The sequence below is a fragment of the Phyllobates terribilis genome, unplaced genomic scaffold, assembly GCF_046119375.1.
Source record: "Phyllobates terribilis strain yellow unplaced genomic scaffold, ASM4611937v1 Scaffold_12__6_contigs__length_324123572, whole genome shotgun sequence".
Lineage (NCBI taxonomy): Eukaryota > Metazoa > Chordata > Amphibia > Anura > Dendrobatidae > Phyllobates > Phyllobates terribilis.
The window spans coordinates 259,658,231-259,675,572 of NW_027362772.1; the positions used below are offsets into that span (position 1 = coordinate 259,658,231).

General features: G+C 51.9%; 1 protein-coding gene across 3 annotated transcripts in view; it reads right to left on the reverse strand.

The window, feature by feature from the left end:
- Window positions 1–17,342, reverse strand: part of MORN1 (MORN repeat containing 1) — a 478,186-nt gene that overhangs the window by 424,281 nt on the left and 36,563 nt on the right. For all 3 annotated transcript variants that reach the window (XM_073656899.1, XM_073656898.1, XM_073656900.1), the window contains 2 exons: window positions 4,581–4,679; window positions 2,340–2,450 (listed from right to left, as the gene is read on the reverse strand). In XM_073656899.1, coding sequence (XP_073513000.1) covers window positions 2,340–2,450; window positions 4,581–4,679 — 210 coding nt within the window. The remainder of the gene's footprint in view (window positions 1–2,339; window positions 2,451–4,580; window positions 4,680–17,342) is intronic.

A 17,342-nucleotide genomic window follows, 5' to 3' on the forward strand; every position in this document is an offset into this window, starting at 1 on the left:
TGTCACTTACTAGGCTGTGTGTTGCTGTTTCAATCCAGTCAGTGTTTAATCAGCAGGAGATTATCACTACAGGACTAGGTGTCTCGTGCCTCCTGGTACAACCCCGCCCCCATCACTGATTGGCAGCTTTCTGTCACTATACAGTGTACACAGAAAGCAACCAATCAGGTGTGTGGGCGAGGTTATACAGAGCTCAGCATTCCGAGCTCTGCTTGATCTGCAACAGAAAAAAAAGGGATTCTATCACAACTTCTGCACCCTGTAAACTAAGTGACACATCATTGGAATCGAGGTGTCTGTCCTTACATCATGCTGCTGTCAGATTACATAGCAAGAACCTGCTGACAGATTCCCTTTAAGTCAACATGTAAGCTATATGAGAGCTTGATTTCTGCTGTAAATGATTCAGTTTTGACTGATCCGATTCATTTCACCATATAATGTAATGAAAAATGGGAAAAAAAATTCCAAATGTGATGAAAATGTCAATCGCAATCGATTTCAGAGGCTGGTGACTCGGATAAACTTATCCTCAGAAGCAGAGGTGACTCTTGGTCTTCCTTTCCTGGGGTGGTCCTCATGTGACCCAGTTTCTTTGTAGCGCTTGATGGTTTTTGCAACTGCACTTGGGGACACTTTCAAAGTTTTCCCAATTTTTCGCACTGACTGACCTTCAATGCCTGGGCATGCTCCTGATGAGGTTGCGGATGGTGTCCTGTGGGATCTCCTCCCAGACCTGGACTAAAGCATCCGCCAACTCCTGGACAGTCTGTGGTGCAACGTGACGTTGGTGGATGGAGCAAGACATGATGTCCCAGATGTGCTCAATCGGATTCAGGTCTGGGGAACGGGCGGGCCAGTCCATAGCTTCAATGTCTTCATCTTGCAGGAACTGCTGACACACTCCAGCCACATGAGGTCTGGCATTGTCCTGCATTAGGAGGAACCCAGGGCCAACCGCACCAGCATATGGTCTCACAAGGGGTCTGAGGATCTCATCTCGGTACCTAATGGCAGTCAGGCTACCTCTGGCGAGCAAATGGAGGGCTGTGTGGCCCTCCAAAGAAATGCCACCCCACACCATTACTGACCCACTGCCAACCCGGTCATGCTCTCCACGGCTTCTCCAGACTCTGTCACGTCTGTCACATGTGCTCAGTGTGAACCTGCTTTCATCTGTGAAGAGCCCAGGGCGCCAGTGGCGACTTTGCCAATCCTGGTGTTCTGTGGCAAATGCCAATAGTCCTGAACAGTGTTGGGCTGTGAGCACAACCCCCATCTGTGGATGTCGGGCCTTCATACCACCCTCATGGAGTCTGTTTCTAACCATTTGTGCAAACACATGCACCTTTGTGGCCTGCTGGAGGTCATTTTGCAGGGTTCTGGCAGTGCTCCTCCTGTTCCTTCTTGCATAAAGGCGGAGATAGCGGTCCTGCTGCTGGGCTGTTGCCCTCCAACGGCCCCCTTCACGTCTCCTGGTGTGCTCACCTGTCTCCTGGTAGCGCCTCCAGCCCCTGGACACTACGCTGACAGACACAGCAAACCTTCTTGCCACAGCTCGCATTGATGTGCCATCCTGGATGAGCTGCACTACCTGAGCAACTTCTGTGGGTTGTATAGTCCGTCTCATGCTACCACGAGCGTGAAAGCACAACCAACATTCAAAAGTGACCAAAACATCAGCCAGAAAGCATTGGTACTGAGATGTGGTCTGTGGTCCCCACCTGCAGAACCACTCCTTTATTGAGGGTGTCTTGATAATTGCCAATAATTTCCATCTATTGTCTATTCCATTTGCACAGCAGCATGTGAAATTGATTGTCAATCAGTGTTTCTTCCTAAGTGGACAGTTTGATTTCACAGAAGTTTGATTTACTTGGAGTTATATTCTGTTGCTTAAGTGTTCCCTTTATTTTTTTGAGCAGTATATATATATACATATGTTTATTTTGAGATTGGGAAAGGGGGAGGTCATTAAAACTTTTATGTTATTTATATTTTATTTATTTTATTTTAATTTGTAACTGCTTTTTACATCTTTGTTTAGTGCCCTTAGGGGACTTGAAACTGTGATCGCTACCAGTCTGTTGTGTCTGATTGTATAATCTTGCGGTTTTGTGCTACATGTAGGCACAGGACACAATGGGAATTTCTGGATTACTGAATGCCAAATTAAAAGAAGACAAAATTGCAATCTATAAAAAAATCACTATAAAATGCACAAGGCTCTTTTGGATATTTCATAAACAAGTACTGTTACATTTCTATTCCTACTAATATGGATATAATAAGAACAATAATAATAAATAGTAACAATATAAATTTTAATCATCATTCACCTTCTTTTATCCCAAGCACAAATTCGCCTTCGTATCTTCCGCCATCTTTGTATTTCATTACTCCATGCCCGTGGAGTTCGCCATCCTGAAATTCCCCAGAATACGTGTTTCCTGCAAATGCAAATTACAATGTGCCACAATCAGAGTATTGTGTGATTACTTCCAATCCGCAGAGTCGGTCGCTGGATAGCGCCAGAGGTTTCTCCAGCCAGTAATGTGCACGAGTACCTAACACGTAAGCACGGGACTCCTATTGAGTAAATTTCCTCTGGGAAATCAAATATGCAAATTGCCTCTTCAGAGAGGAAGAGGACTAGAACTCTATAGCGCCACCTGTTGGAAGCAGCGATAAGTCACTATCAACCCTAACTCTCCACAGGGAGAAACGTTACCCCTTAGACCCCAGTCCAGAGCCTCTCACCTAGCCAAGTTAGATCTCATACTTTGCACTGATGAGGGGCAACACCCTGAAACACTGTGTCTGCAAATTGAGACTCTGATTTGGCTATTATCCTAAGTCATATTGCAAGACTCGTTAAAGGGTTGATAGTGACTTACAAGATCGCTGCTTCCAGCAGGTGGCGCTGTAGAATTCTAGTCCTCTTCCTATCTGAAATCCAATTTGCATAACAAATAGCCAATCAGCTATTCCCGACGGCACACAACTGTACAGTGGCCGCGGCCGAATACTTACTTCAACCCCTATATGAATGAATAGGAGTGGGTCGGCAGTACCTCACATGGCCACTATGCTGTTGAGCCGTTCCAAAGTTGATCCCATCCCACAGCCGCCGGCACTGAGAACAGATGATCGGTGGAGGTGCTGAGTGTCGCACCTTCGCCGATCTGGTATTGATGACCTATCGTAATGATATAAAAGTCCTTGACAAGCCATTTAAAGGGAACCTGTCATGTCAAAAACATGCTATTAACGTGCAGATATGGGGCTATTCTGAAGATTTATAGGGTTCTGAAGCTGTGCGGCCCTGAGAGCTCCGCTGTTGGGAGGAAATGAGCTTTATTCCTCCTGTTAGTCATACAGTCGCGGCTGGCGCGGCTTCATACCGCTCAGTATATAGTGAGCAGCGGTGAGAGAGAGTCTGAAGTTTGCCCACCCGCATGCAACCGGAGCACTGCCCACCAGCGGCGGACCAATGGGGGTATGATTGTGCAACAACATTGTGGAGGGTAGAGTTTTGGTAGCATGCAGCCCAGGCTCAGACTGGCCTCCAGGAGAGCAGGAGAATCCTTCGGTAGGCCGCCCCTGTGATGGAGTGCTAATGAGTAGTGCTATTACACTTGATTCACAATTTGCAGAAAAAGTTAAAATCTAATCATTCATTAAACAAGCAAGCCAAGATAATATTACATAGACAAAACTAAATTTATGTACTTGGGTCAGGTTATTTTTGCTTGTAGCTGAACAGTGAGCCCCAAAAATCAATGTTACTGGTGGGCCTTTACCAACCCAGTCCGACACTGATGCAGCCCACCACACAGTCTGGTCGTGTCCTACCCTAGCCCTTTATCTGTAGACTTTGGCCAAAGCGAGTGACTTGCTGCTGTCTCCCTTGGTGCCCACCACTGGGTGCACACAACCCGCCATCACCCTGGTTCCCCACACATTTCCCCGCAGATTCTCCAGCCATTCTTACATAGTCACAGAGGCTGCTATGATATCATGACAAATATCCACAACTAATAATAAATTGGAAAAAGTTTAATTTTTGTACATGAACAGCAAAAATCTTCCTGCACCCCTGCCGTGCTCGTGCCAGCTTGTCAGTATGACATACTCAATGCAACCTATACAGTGAAACCCCCATAAGCTGATCCCACCCAGATGAACGCTGGCAGAAGAGGAACACGGCACTGATAAGGAGCAGGTTGTTAATGGAGGAATACTTCCAGACAAAAAAAATAGGAAACTTCTTTCTTTTTTTTTCACAAAGCAAAAACACAGACGTCAGAATTACGGATTAATTAGGCTGCATGTTCTCGAAAGCATCCGAAAAGCATGCGAGCCTTTCTCTCCGTAGCACTTCATAAAATATTCTGCATACCAAAAATCCAGCACCCGGCAGGACGTCAAGCGCCTCAGATAGGAAAGCCATGAAAAGTCATGTCTGTAATGGAAACTCTGACAGATCCCTCCCCGACAGACGCTGACGGGCCGTCCATGACAGTCCATGACAGCCGCTTGTGTTCTCCGCTTAGTGACACAATGAGACGGGAACTCACCCAGTGCTGCCCAGTAACGCAGACCATTGCCGGTAATCTCTCCGCGCACAAACTCCCCTTCGTAGTAACTTCCATCTCTGAATAAAAGCTTCCCATGACCTGCAGTAAAAGGGATAAGTGTGAGACATTACTGCCTCTAATGTGCCGCTCTATTCTCTATATTATAAACTATTTATTACACAATCACTGTAGGATTTCCATTAATGCGGAGGACTTGCGTGTGTTCACACTGTCTTTTTCCACCTTTTTTTTGAGTTCTCAAAATTTACATTGAATGCTGAATTATTTAGATTTTTCACCTCTTCAATCCTGAGCGACTGCTGCCCTCCACTACAAGTGATGGACAATCCTGTGCGACTGCTGCTCTCCACTACAAGCGATGGACAATCCTGTGCGACTGCTGCTCTCCACTACAAGCGATAGACAATCCTGCGCGACGACTGCCCTCCACTACAAGCTATGGACAATCCTGTGCGACTGCTGCCCTCCACTACAAGCGATGGACAATCCTGCGCGACGACTGCCCTCCACTACAAGCGATGGACAATCCTGTGCGACTGCGGCCCTCCACTACAAGCGATGGACCATTCTGTGCGACTGCTGCCCTCCACTACAAGCGATGGACAATCCTGTGCGACTGCGGTCCTCCACTACAAGCGATGGACAATCCTGTGCGACTGCGGCCCTCCACTACAAGTGATGGACCATTCTGTGCGACTGCGGTCCTCCACTACAAGCGATGGACAATCCTGAGTGACTGCTGCCCTCCACTACAATCGATGGACAATCCTGTGCGACTGCTGCCCTCCACTACAAGCGATGGACAATCCTGAGTGACTGCTGCCCTCCACTACAAGCGATGGAAATCCTGAGTGACTGCTGCCCTCCACTACAAGCGATGGACAATCCTGAGTGACTGCTGCCCTCCACTACAAGCGATGGACAATCCTGAGTGACTGCTGCCCTCCACTACAAGCGATGGACAATCCTGAGTGACTGCTGACCTCCACTACAAGCGATTGACAATCCTGTGCAACTGCTGCCCTCCACTACAAGCGATGGGCAATCCTGTGCGACTGCTGCCCTCCACTACAAGTGATGGACAATCCTGAGTGACTGCTGCTCTCCAGTACAAGCGATGGGCAATCCTGTGCGACTGCTGCCCTCCACTACAAGTGATGGACAATCCTGAATGACTGCTGCCCTCCACTACAAGCGATGGACAATCCTGAGTGACTGCTGCCCTCCACTACAAGCGATGGACAATCCTGTGCGACTGCTGCCATCCACTACAAGCGATGGACAATCCTGTGCGACTGCTGCCCTGCACTACAAGCGATAGACAATCCTGAGTGACTGCTGCCCTGCACTACAAGCGATAGACTATCCTGTGCGACTGCTGCCATCCACTACAAGCGATGGACAATCCTGAGTGACTGCTGCCCTCCACTACAAGCGATGGACAATCCTGTGCGACTGCTGCCATCCACTACAAGCGATGGACAATCCTGTGTGACTGCTGCTCTCCACTACAAGCGATAGACAATCCTGTGCGACTGCGGCCCTCCACTACAAGCGATGGACCATTCTGTGCGACTGCGGTCCTCCACTACAAGCGATGGACAATCCTGTGCGACTGCGGTCCTCCACTACAAGCGATGGACAATCCTGTGCGACTGCGGTCCTCCACTACAAGCGATGGACAATCCTGTGCAACTGCTGCCCTCCACTACAAACGATGGACAATCCTGTGTGACTGCTACCCTCCACTACAAGCGATGGACAATCCTGTGCGAATGCGGTCCTCCACTACAAGCGATGGACAATCCTGTGTGACTGCAGCCCTCCACTACAAGTGATGGAAATCCTGAGTGACTGCTGCCCTCTACTACAAGCTATGGACAATCCTGAGTGACTGCTGCCCTCCACTACAAGCTATGGACAATCCTGTGTGACTGCTGCCATCCACTACAAGCGATGGACAATCCTGTGCGACTGCTGCCCTCCACTACAAGCTATGGACAATCCTGTGCGACTGCTGCTCTCCACTACAAGCGATGGACAATCCTGTGCGACTGCTGCTCTCCACTACAAGCGATGGACAATCCTGTGCGACTGCTGCCCTCCACTACAAGCTATGGACAATCCTGTGCGACTGCTGCTCTCCACTACAAGCGATGGACAATCCTGTGCGACTGCTGCCCTCCACTACAAGCTATGGACAATCCTGTGCGACTGCTGCTCTCCACTACAAGCGATGGACAATCCTGTGCGACTGCAGCCCTCCACTACAAGTGGTGGAAATCCTGAGTGACTGCTGCCCTCCACTACAAGCGATAGACAATCCAGAGTGACTGCTGCCCTCCACTACAAGCGATGGACAATCCTGAGTGACTGCTGCCCTCCACTACAAGCGATGGAAATCCTGAGTGACTGCTGCCCTCCACTACAAGCGATGGACAATCCTGAGTGACTGCTGCCCTCCACTACAATCGATGGACAATCCTGTGCGACTGCTGCCCTCCACTACAAGCGTTGGACAATCCTGAGTGACTGCTGCCCTCCACTACAAGCGATGGAAATCCTGAGTGACTGCTGCCCTCCACTACAAGCGATGGACAATCCTGAGTGACTGCTGCCCTCCACTACAAGCGATGGACAATCCTGAGTGACTGCTGCCCTCCACTACAAGCGATGGACAATCCTGTGCGACTGCGGTCCTCCACTACAAGCTATGGACAATCCTGTGTGACTGCAGCCCTCCACTACAAGTGATGGAAATCCTGAGTGACTGCTGCCCTGTACTACAAGCTATGGACAATCCTGAGTGACTGCTGCCCTCCACTACAAGCGATGGACAATCCTGTGTGACTGCTGCCATCCACTACAAGCGATGGACAATCCTGTGCAACTGCTGCCCTCCACTACAAGCGATGGGCAATCCTGTGCGACTGCTGCCCTCCACTACAAGTGATGGACAATCCTGAGTGACTGCTGCCCTCCACTACAAGCGATGGACAATCCTGAGTGACTGCTGCCCTCCACTACAAGCGATGGACAATCCTGTGCGACTGCTGCCATCCACTACAAGCGATGGACAATCCTGTGCGACTGCTGCCCTGCACTACAAGCGATAGACAATCCTGAGTGACTGCTGCCCTGCACTACAAGCGATAGACTATCCTGTGCGACTGCTGCCATCCACTACAAGCGATGGACAATCCTGAGTGACTGCTGCCCTCCACTACAAGCGATGGACAATCCTGTGCGACTGCTGCCATCCACTACAAGCGATGGACAATCCTGTGTGACTGCTGCTCTCCACTACAAGCGATAGACAATCCTGTGCGACTGCGGCCCTCCACTACAAGCGATGGACCATTCTGTGCGACTGCGGTCCTCCACTACAAGCGATGGACAATCCTGTGCGACTGCGGTCCTCCACTACAAGCGATGGACAATCCTGTGCGACTGCGGTCCTCCACTACAAGCGATGGACAATCCTGTGCAACTGCTGCCCTCCACTACAAACGATGGACAATCCTGTGTGACTGCTACCCTCCACTACAAGCGATGGACAATCCTGCGCGACGACTGCCCTCCACTACAAGCGATGGACAATCCTGTGCGACTGCGGCCCTCCACTACAAGCGATGGACCATTCTGTGCGACTGCTGCCCTCCATTACAAGCGATGGACAATCCTGTGCGACTGCGGTCCTCCACTACAATCAATGGACAATCCTGTGCGACTGCGGCCCTCCACTACAAGTGATGGACAATCCTGTGCGACTGCGGCCCTCCACTACAAGTGATGGACAATTCTGTGCGACTGCTGCCCTCCACTACAAGCGATGGACAATCCTGTGCGACTGCGGTCCTCCACTACAAGCGATGGACAATCCTGCGCGACGGCTGCCCTCCACTACAAGTGATGGACAATCCTGTGCGACTGCAGCCCTCCATTACAAGCGATGGACAATCCTGCGCGACGGCTGCTCTCCACTACAAGTGATGGACAATCCTGTGCGACTGCTGCCATCTACTACAAGCGATGGACAATCCTGAGTGACTGCTGCCCTCCACTACAAGCGATGGACAATCCTGAGCGACTGCTGCCCTCCACTACAAGTGATGGACAATCCTGTGCGACTGGTGCCATCCACTACAAGCGATGGACAATCCTGTGCGACTGCTGCCCTCCACTACAAGTGATGTAAATCCTGAGTGACTGCTGCCCTCCACTACAAGTGATGGACAATCCTGTGCGACTGCTGCCCTCCACTACAAGTGATGGACAATCCTGTGCGACTGCTGCCATCCACTACAAGCGATGGACAATCCTGTGTGACTGCTGCCCTCCACTACAAGTGATGTAAATCCTGAGTGACTGCTGCCCTCCACTACAAGTGATGGACAATCCTGTGCGACTGCTGCCCTCCACTACAAGCGATAGACAATCCTGTGCGACTGCTGCCCTCCACTACAAGCTATGGACAATCCTGAGTGACTGCTGCCCTCCACTACAAGCTATGGACAATCCTGTGTGACTGCTGCCCTCCACTACAAGCGATGGACAATCCTGTGCGAATGCGGTCCTCCACTACAAGCGATGGACAATCCTGTGTGACTGCAGCCCTCCACTACAAGTGATGGAAATCCTGAGTGACTGCTGCCCTCTACTACAAGCTATGGACAATCCTGAGTGACTGCTGCCCTCCACTACAAGCGATGGACAATCCTGTGTGACTGCTGCCATCCACTACAAGCGATGGACAATCCTGTGCGACTGCTGCCCTCCACTACAAGCTATGGACAATCCTGTGCGACTGCTGCTCTCCACTACAAGCGATGGACAATCCTGTGCGACTGCTGCTCTCCACTACAAGCGATGGACAATCCTGTGCGACTGCTGCCCTCCACTACAAGCTATGGACAATCCTGTGCGACTGCTGCTCTCCACTACAAGCGATGGACAATCCTGTGCGACTGCTGCCCTCCACTACAAGCTATGGACAATCCTGTGCGACTGCTGCTCTCCACTACAAGCGATGGACAATCCTGTGCGACTGCAGCCCTCCACTACAAGTGGTGGAAATCCTGAGTGACTGCTGCCCTCCACTACAAGCGATAGACAATCCAGAGTGACTGCTGCCCTCCACTACAAGCGATGGACAATCCTGAGTGACTGCTGCCCTCCACTACAAGCGATGGAAATCCTGAGTGACTGCTGCCCTCCACTACAAGCGATGGACAATCCTGAGTGACTGCTGCCCTCCACTACAATCGATGGACAATCCTGTGCGACTGCTGCCCTCCACTACAAGCGTTGGACAATCCTGAGTGACTGCTGCCCTCCACTACAAGCGATGGAAATCCTGAGTGACTGCTGCCCTCCACTACAAGCGATGGACAATCCTGAGTGACTGCTGCCCTCCACTACAAGCGATGGACAATCCTGAGTGACTGCTGCCCTCCACTACAAGCGATGGACAATCCTGTGCGACTGCGGTCCTCCACTACAAGCTATGGACAATCCTGTGTGACTGCAGCCCTCCACTACAAGTGATGGAAATCCTGAGTGACTGCTGCCCTGTACTACAAGCTATGGACAATCCTGAGTGACTGCTGCCCTCCACTACAAGCGATGGACAATCCTGTGTGACTGCTGCCATCCACTACAAGCGATGGACAATCCTGTGCGACTGCTGCCCTCCACTAAAAGCTATGGACAATCCTGTGCGACTGCTGCCCTCCACTACAAGCGATGGACAATCCTGTGCGACTGCTGCTCTCCACTACAAGCGATGGACAATCCTGAGTGACTGCTGCCCTCCACTACAAGCTATGGACAATCCTGTGCGACTGCTGCCATCCACTACAAGCGATGGACAATCCTGTGCGACTGCTGCTCTCCACTACAAGCGATGGACAATCCTGTGCGACTGCTGCTCTCCACTACAAGCGATGGACAATCCTGTGCGACTGCTGCCCTCCACTACAAGCTATGGACAATCCTGTGCGACTGCTGCTCTCCACTACAAGCGATGGACAATCCTGTGCGACTGCTGCCCTCCACTACAAGTGGTGGAAATCCTGAGTGACTGCTGCCCTCCACTACAAGCGATAGACAATCCAGAGTGACTGCTGCCCTCCACTACAAGCGATGGACAATCCTGAGTGACTGCTGCCCTCCACTACAAGCGATGGAAATCCTGAGTGACTGCTGCCCTCCACTACAAGCGATGGACAATCCTGAGTGACTGCTGCCCTCCACTACAATCGATGGACAATCCTGTGCGACTGCTGCCCTCCACTACAAGCGATGGACAATCCTGAGTGACTGCTGCCCTCCACTACAAGCGATGGAAATCCTGAGTGACTGCTGCCCTCCACTACAAGCGATGGACAATCCTGAGTGACTGCTGCCCTCCACTACAAGCGATGGACAATCCTGAGTGACTGCTGCCCTCCACTACAAGCGATTGACAATCCTGTGCAACTGCTGCCCTCCACTACAAGCGATGGACAATCCTGTGCGACTGCTGCCCTCCACTACAAGTGATGGACAATCCTGAGTGACTGCTGCCCTCCACTACAAGCGATAGACAATCCTGAGTGACTGCTGCCCTCCACTACAAGCGATGGACAATCCTGTGCGACTGCTGCCATCCACTACAAGTGATGGACAATCCTGTGCGACTTCTGCCCTCCACTACAAGCTATGGACAATCCTGTGCGACTGCTGCCCTCCACTACAAGTGATGGACAATCCTGAGTGACTGCTGCTCTCCACTACAAGCGATAGACTATCCTGTGCGACTGCTGCCATCCACTACAAGTGATGGACAATCCTGAGTGACTGCTGCCCTCCACTACAAGCGATGGACAATCCTGAGTGACTGCTGCTCTCCACTACAAGCGATAGACTATCCTGTGCGACTGCTGCCATCTACTACAAGCGATGGACAATCCTGAGTGACTGCTGCCCTCCACTACAAGCGATGGACAATCCTGTGCGACTGCTGCCATCCACTACAAGCGATGGACAATCCTGTGCGACTGCTGCTCTCCACTACAAGCGATAGACAATCCTGTGCGACTGCTGCCATCCACTACAAGCGATGGACAATCCTGAGTGACTGCTGCCCTCCACTACAAGCGATGGACAATCCTGTGCGACTGCTGCCCTCCACTACAAGCGATGGACAATCCTGTGCAACTGCTGCCCTCCACTACAAGCGATGGACAATCCTGCACGACTGCTGCCCTCCACTACAAGCGATGGACAATCTTGTGTGACTGCTGCTCTCCAGTACAAATGATGGACAATCCTGTGCGACTGCTGCCCTCCACTACAAGCGATGGACAATCCTGCACGACTGTTGCCCTCCACTGCAAGCGATGGACAATCCTGAGTGACTGCTGCTCTCCAGTACAAGTGATGGACAATCCTGAGTGACTGCTGCCCTCCACTACAAGTGATGGACAATCCTGAGTGACTGCTGCCCTCCACTACAAGCGATGGACAATCCTGAATGACTGCTGCCCACCACTACAAGCGATGGAAATCCTGAGTTACTGCTGCCCTCCACTACAAGCGATGGACAATCCTGTGCGACTGCTGCCCTCCACTACAAGCTGTGGACAATCCTGAGTGACTGCTGCCCTCCACTACAAGCGATGGACAATCCTGAGTGACTGCTGCCCTCCACTACAAGCGATGGACAATCCTGAGTGACTGCTGCCCTCCACTACAAGCGATAGACAATCCTGTGTGACTGCTGCCCTCCACTACAAGCGATGGACAATCCTGAGTGACTGCTGCCCTCCACTACAAGCTATGGACAATCTTGTGTGACTGCTGCTCTCCAGTACAAATGATGGACAATCCTGTGCGACTGCTGCCCTCCACTGCAAGCGATGGACAATCCTGAGTGACTGCTGCTCTCCAGTACAAGTGATGGACAATCCTGAGTGACTGCTGCCCTCCACTACAAGTGATGGACAATCCTGAGTAACTGCTGCCCTCCACTACAAGCGATGGACAATCCTGAATGACTGCTGCCCTCCACTCCAAGCGATGGAAATCCTGAGTTACTGCTGCCCTCCACTACAAGCGATGGACAATCCTGTGCGACTGCTGCCCTCCACTACAAGCTGTGGACAATCCTGAGTGACTGCTGCCCTCCACTACAAGCGATGGACAATCCTGAGTGACTGCTGCCCTCCACTACAAGCGATGGACAATCCTGAGTGACTGCTGCCCTCCACTACAAGCGATAGACAATCCTGTGTGACTGCTGCCCTCCACTACAAGCGATGGACAATCCTGAGTGACTGCTGCCCTCCACTACAAGCTATGGACAATCCTGAGTGACTGCTGCCCTCCACTACAAGCGATGGACAATCCTGAGTGACTGCTGCCCTCCACTACAATCGAAGGACAATCCTGAGTGACTGCTGCCCTTCACTACAATCGATGGACAATCCTGTGCGACTGCTGCCCTCCACTACAAGCGATGCACAATCCTGAGTGACTGCTGCCCTCCACTACAAGCGATGGACAATTCTGAGTGACTGCTGCCCTCCACTACAAGCGATTGACAATCCTGTGCGACTGCTGCAATCCACTACAAGTGATGGACAATCCTGTGCGACTGCTGATCTCCACTACAAGCGATAGACAATCCTGTGCGACTGCTGCCATCCACTACAAGCGATGGACAATCCTGAGTGACTGCTGCCCTCCACTACAAGCGATGGACAATCCTGTGCGACTGCTGCCCTCCACTACAAGCGATGGACAATCCTGCACGACTGCTGCCCTCCACTACAAGCGATGGACAATCCTGTGTGTCTGCTGCTCTCCAGTACAAATGACGGACAATCCTGTGCGACTGCTGCCCTCCACTACAAGCGATGGACAATCCTGCACGACTGTTGCCCTCCACTGCAAGCGATGGACAATCCTGAGTGACTGCTGCTCTCCAGTACAAGTGATGGACAATCCTGAGTGACTGCTGCCCTCCACTACAAGCGATGGACAATCATGAGTGACTGCTGCCCTCCACTACAAGCGATAGACAATCCTGTGCGACTGCTGCCCTCCACTACAAGCGATGGACAATCCTGAGTGACTGCTGCCCTCCACTACAAGCGATGGACAATCCTGTGCGACTGCGGCCCTCCACTACAAGCGATGGACAATCCTGTGCGACTGCTGCCCTCCACTACAAGTGATTGACAATCCTGAGTGACTGCTGCCATCCACTACAAGCGATGGACAATCCTGTGCGACTGCTGCCCTCCACTACAAGCGATAGACAATCCTGTGCAACTGCTGCCCTCCACTACAAGCTATGGACAATCCTGAGTGACTGCTGCCCTCCACTACAAGCTATGGACAATCCTGTGTGACTGCTGCCCTCCACTACAAGCGATGGACAATCCTGTGCGACTGCGGTCCTCCACTACAAGCGATGGACAATCCTGTGTGACTGCAGCCCTCCACTACAAGTGATGGAAATCCTGAGTGACTGCTGCCCTCTACTACAAGCTATGGACAATCCTGAGTGACTGCTGCCCTACACTACAAGCGATGGACAATCCTGTGTGACTGCTGCCATCCACTACAAGCGATGGACAATCCTGTGCGACTGCTGCCCTCCACTACAATCGATGGACAATCCTGTGCGACTGCTGCCCTCCACTACAAGCGATGGACAATCCTGAGTGACTGCTGCCCTCCACTACAAGCGATGGAAATCCTGAGTGACTGCTGCCCTCCACTACAAGCGATGGACAATCCTGAGTGACTGCTGCCCTCCACTACAAGCGATGGACAATCCTGAGTGACTGCTGCCCTCCACTACAAGCGATGGACAATCCTGTGCGACTGCGGTCCTCCACTACAAGCTATGGACAATCCTGTGTGACTGCAGCCCTCCACTACAAGTGATGGAAATCCTGAGTGACTGCTGCCCTGTACTACAAGCTATGGACAATCCTGAGTGACTGCTGCCCTCCACTACAAGCGATGGACAATCCTGTGTGACTGCTGCCATCCACTACAAGCCATGGACAATCCTGTGCGACTGCTGCCCTCCACTACAAGCTATGGACAATCCTGTGCGACTGCTGCCATCCACTACAAGCGATGGACAATCCTGTGCGACTGCTGCTCTCCACTACAAGCGATAGACAATCCTGTGCGACTGCTGCTCTCCACTACAAGCGATGGACAATCCTGTGCGACTGCTGCCCTCCACTACAAGCTATGGACAATCCTGTGCGACTGCTGCTCTCCACTACAAGCGATGGACAATCCTGTGCGACTGCTGCCCTCCACTACAAGTGGTGGAAATCCTGAGTGACTGCTGCCCTCCACTACAAGCGATAGACAATCCAGAGTGACTGCTGCCCTCCACTACAAGCGATGGACAATCCTGAGTGACTGCTGCCCTCCACTACAAGCGATGGAAATCCTGAGTGACTGCTGCCCTCCACTACCAGCGATGGACAATCCTGAGTGACTGCTGCCCTCCACTACAATCGATCGACAATCCTGTGCGACTGCTGCCCTCCACTACAAGCGATGGACAATCCTGAGTGACTGCTGCCCTCCACTACAAGCGATGGAAATCCTGAGTGACTGCTGCCCTCCACTACAAGCGATGGACAATCCTGAGTGACTGCTGCCCTCCACTACAAGCGATTGACAATCCTGTGCAACTGCTGCCCTCCACTACAAGCGATGGACAATCCTGTGCGACTGCTGCCCTCCACTACAAGTGATGGACAATCCTGAGTGACTGCTGCCCTCCACTACAAGCGATGGACAATGCTGAGTGACTGCTGCCCTCCACTACAAGCGATGGACAATCCTGTGCGACTGCTGCCATCCACTACAAGTGATGGACAATCCTGTGCGACTTCTGCCCTCCACTACAAGCTATGGACAATCCTGTGCGACTGCTGCCCTCCACTACAAGTGATGGACAATCCTGAGTGACTGCTGCTCTCCACTACAAGCGATAGACTATCCTGTGCGACTGCTGCCATCCACTACAAGTGATGGACAATCCTGAGTGACTGCTGCCCTCCACTACAAGCGATGGACAATCCTGAGTGACTGCTGCTCTCCACTACAAGCGATAGACTATCCTGTGCGACTGCTGCCATCTACTACAAGCGATGGACAATCCTGAGTGACTGCTGCCCTCCACTACAAGCGATGGACAATCCTGTGCGACTGCTGCCATCCACTACAAGCGATGGACAATCCTGTGCGACTGCTGCTCTCCACTACAAGCGATAGACAATCCTGTGCGACTGCTGCCATCCACTACAAGCGATGGACAATCCTGAGTGACTGCTGCCCTCCACTACAAGCGATGGACAATCCTGTGCGACTGCTGCCCTCCACTACAAGCGATGGACAATCCTGTGCAACTGCTGCCCTCCACTACAAGCGATGGACAATCCTGCACGAATGCTGCCCTCCACTACAAGCGATGGACAATCTTGTGTGACTGCTGCTCTCCAGTACAAATGATGGACAATCCTGTGCGACTGCTGCCCTCCACTACAAGCGATGGACAATCCTGCACGACTGTTGCCCTCCACTGCAAGCGATGGACAATCCTGAGTGACTGCTGCTCTCCAGTACAAGTGATGGACAATCCTGAGTGACTGCTGCCCTCCACTACAAGTGATGGACAATCCTGAGTGACTGCTGCCCTCCACTACAAGCGATGGACAATCCTGAATGACTGCTGCCCTCCACTACAAGCGATGGAAATCCTGAGTTACTGCTGCCCTCCACTACAAGCGATGGACAATCCTGTGCGACTGCTGCCCTCCACTACAAGCTGTGGACAATCCTGAGTGACTGCTGCCCTCCACTACAAGCAATGGACAATCCTGAGTGACTGCTGCCCTCCACTACAAGCGATGGACAATCCTGAATGACTGCTGCCCTCCACTACAAGCGATAGACAATCCTGTGTGACTGCTGCCCTCCACTACAAGCGATGGACAATCCTGAGTGACTGCTGCCCTCCACTACAAGCTATGGACAATCTTGTGTGACTGCTGCTCTCCAGTACAAATGATGGACAATCCTGTGCGACTGCTGCCCTCCACTACAAGCGATGGACAATCCTGCACGACTGTTGCCCTCCACTGCAAGCGATGGACAATCCTGAGTGACTGCTGCTCTCCAGTACAAGTGATGGACAATCCTGAGTGACTGCTGCCCTCCACTACAAGTGATGGACAATCCTGAGTGACTGCTGCCCTCCACTACAAGCGATGGACAATCCTGAATGACTGCTGCCCTCCACTACAAGCGATGGAAATCCTGAGTTACTGCTGCCCTCCACTACAAGCGATGGACAATCCTGTGCGACTGCTGCCCTCCACTACAAGCTGTGGACAATCCTGAGTGACTGCTGCCCTCCACTACAAGCAATGGACAATCCTGAGTGACTGCTGCCCTCCACTACAAGCGATGGACAATCCTGAATGACTGCTGCCCTCCACTACAAGCGATAGACAATCCTGTGTGACTGCTGCCCTCCACTACAAGCGATGGACAATCCTGAGTGACTGCTGCCCTCCACTACAAGCTATGGACAATCTTGTGTGACTGCTGCTCTCCAGTACAAATGATGGACAATCCTGTGCGACTGCTGCCCTCCACTACAAGCGATGGACAATCCTGCACGACTGTTGCCCTCCACTGCAAGCGATGGACAAT